The sequence below is a fragment of the Neopelma chrysocephalum genome, unplaced genomic scaffold (assembly GCF_003984885.1).
Source record: "Neopelma chrysocephalum unplaced genomic scaffold, ASM398488v2 Primary Assembly neopelma1_93505, whole genome shotgun sequence".
NCBI lineage: Eukaryota > Metazoa > Chordata > Aves > Passeriformes > Pipridae > Neopelma > Neopelma chrysocephalum.
The window spans coordinates 1-2,088 of record NW_020922220.1 but is presented as its reverse complement, the minus strand read 5'-3'; the positions used below and the strand labels follow the sequence as shown (position 1 = coordinate 2,088).

Sequence of the window (2,088 nt, the reverse complement as noted above, 5' to 3'; positions counted from 1 at the left end):
CTTCAAAATCCACTAAAAATTCCTTCAAAATCCACTAAAAATTCCTTCAAAATTCCAGTAAAAATTCCTTTAAAATCCTCTAAAAATTCCTTAAAAACTCACTAAAAATCCGTTAAAAATCCACTAAAAATTCCTTAAAAATACAATAAAAGTTCCTTAAAAATCCACTAAACATCTCTTAAAAATCCACTAAAAATCCATCAAAAATCCACTAAAAATCCCTTAAAAATCCGTTAAAAATTACTTAAAAACTCAGTAAAAATCCCTCAAAAATCCACTAAAAATCCCTTTAAAATCCACTAAAAATCCCTCAAAAATCCACTGAAAATCCCTTAAAAATCCCCTAAAAAACCCTTTAAAATCCCATTCCCGGCCTCTGGAATCCCCCCCGAGGCACCTCCTTGAACTTCTCCGTGAGTTGTTGGATGATCTGGGAATTCTGCAGCTCCCGGAACATCTCAGGGGTCACCACACCTGTGGAAGGTTCCCAATCCATGTTTTCCAGCTGTTTTCCCTCCATCCCAAACCCAGAATCCTTAATTTTCCTCCATCCCACTCATTTTTTCCCCTCATCCCATTCCCAAATCCTCTTTTTTCCCTCCATCCCACCCCATTTTTCCCCCTTTTCCCCATCCCAACTCCAAAATCCTTGATTTCCCTCCATCCCAACCCTCTTTTCCCTCATCCCAACCCCAAAATCCTTAATTTCCCTCCATCCCAACCCTCTTTCCTTCATCCCACCCCAATTTTCCCCCATCCCAACCACACAATCTTTAATTTTCCTCCATCCCAACCCTCTTTTCCCTCATCCCACACCCCAAATCCTCTTTTTTCCCTCATCCCACCCCATTTTTCCCCCCTTTTCCCTCATCCCACCCCCCAAATCCTCTTTTTTCCCCCCATCCCAACCCTCTTTTCCCTCATCCCACCCCCCAAATCCTCTTTTTCCTCCATCCCAACCCTCTTTTCCCTCACCCCACTCCCAAAATCCCACATTTCCCCCCATCCCACCCCGTTTTTCTCCCCTTCTTCCCCATCCCAATCCCAGAACCCCAATCCTGTTTTCCCCCATTTCCCTCCATCCCAAGCCCATTTTCCCTCATCCCAACCCCTTTTTCCCTCATCCCAGCCCCATTTTCCCTCATCCCAATCCCGTTTTCCCCTATTTTCCCTCATCCCAGTCCCATTTCCCTCCATCCCAACCCTCTTTTCCCTCATCCCACCCCCCAAATCCTCTTTTTTCCCCCATCCCACCCCATTTCCCCCCATCCCAATCCCCTTTTCCCCCACTTCCCTCCCGTTTTCCCTCATCCCACCTCCATAATTCCTCCTTTTCCCTCCATCCTGCCCATTTTCGGGGTCCCCCCGCCCCAAAATCCGGGAATGACCCCCCCAAATTCCCACCTCTGCACCCGCAGGCCCTGACGGTGAAGTTGAGCAGCTCCAACAATCCCGACTCCCGATCCCGTTTGTACAATTCCAGCCACTCGTCCACCAACGTCTGCCGGGAATTCCGGGATCGTTGGGATCCCCCCTCGAATTTTAGGGATCATCCCCCTAATTTTAGGGACCCCCCCTCAATTTTAGGGCACCTCCACCACGGCTTTTCCCGACAAAACCGCCTGGAAAAGGGAATTCTCCTTGGGATCCGCCTCGATCCCACGGGAACGCCGGGAGCGCTTCGGGTTCTGCTGGAAAACCGGGATAAATTGGACCAACAGGTTGTAATTCCTGAAAAATTTGGGATTTAAGGGGGGAAAAATGGGAATTACCGGCCCTGGGTTGGAATTTTGGAGGCGTCCACGTTTTTTCCGGGAAGGCAAAGTGGTCTCGAAGTCGCTGCCAGAGTCGGGATCCGACGGGAATTCCCTGTGGGAATGAGGGTGGGGAAAAAAATGGGAATTGGGGGAGTTTTGGGAAGTTTGGGACCTCCCTAAAAGGACTCCTGACAGGAATTTCCTGTGGGAATAAAGGTGTGGAAAAAAAAGGGGTTCAGGGTGGAAATTTTGGGAATTTTGGGACCCCCCTAAAAACACTCCTGACAGGAATTCCCTGTGGGAATAAAGGTGGGAATAAAAAAAGGGGTCC

At 48.3% G+C, this 2,088-nt stretch overlaps 1 protein-coding gene across 1 annotated transcript; it reads right to left on the bottom strand.

Moving 5' to 3' along the window:
• Positions 1 to 330: 330 nt before the first annotated feature.
• LOC113980291 (cohesin subunit SA-3-like) lies at positions 331 to 1,959 on the bottom strand (the record flags this gene model as incomplete). The annotated part of the gene is made up of 4 exons (XM_027707523.1): positions 331 to 474; positions 1,405 to 1,501; positions 1,593 to 1,688; positions 1,773 to 1,959. Coding segments are annotated over 4 exons (499 nt in total), but the record flags the coding sequence as incomplete, so codon positions are not given.
• Between the last annotated feature and the right edge of the window lie 129 nt (positions 1,960 to 2,088).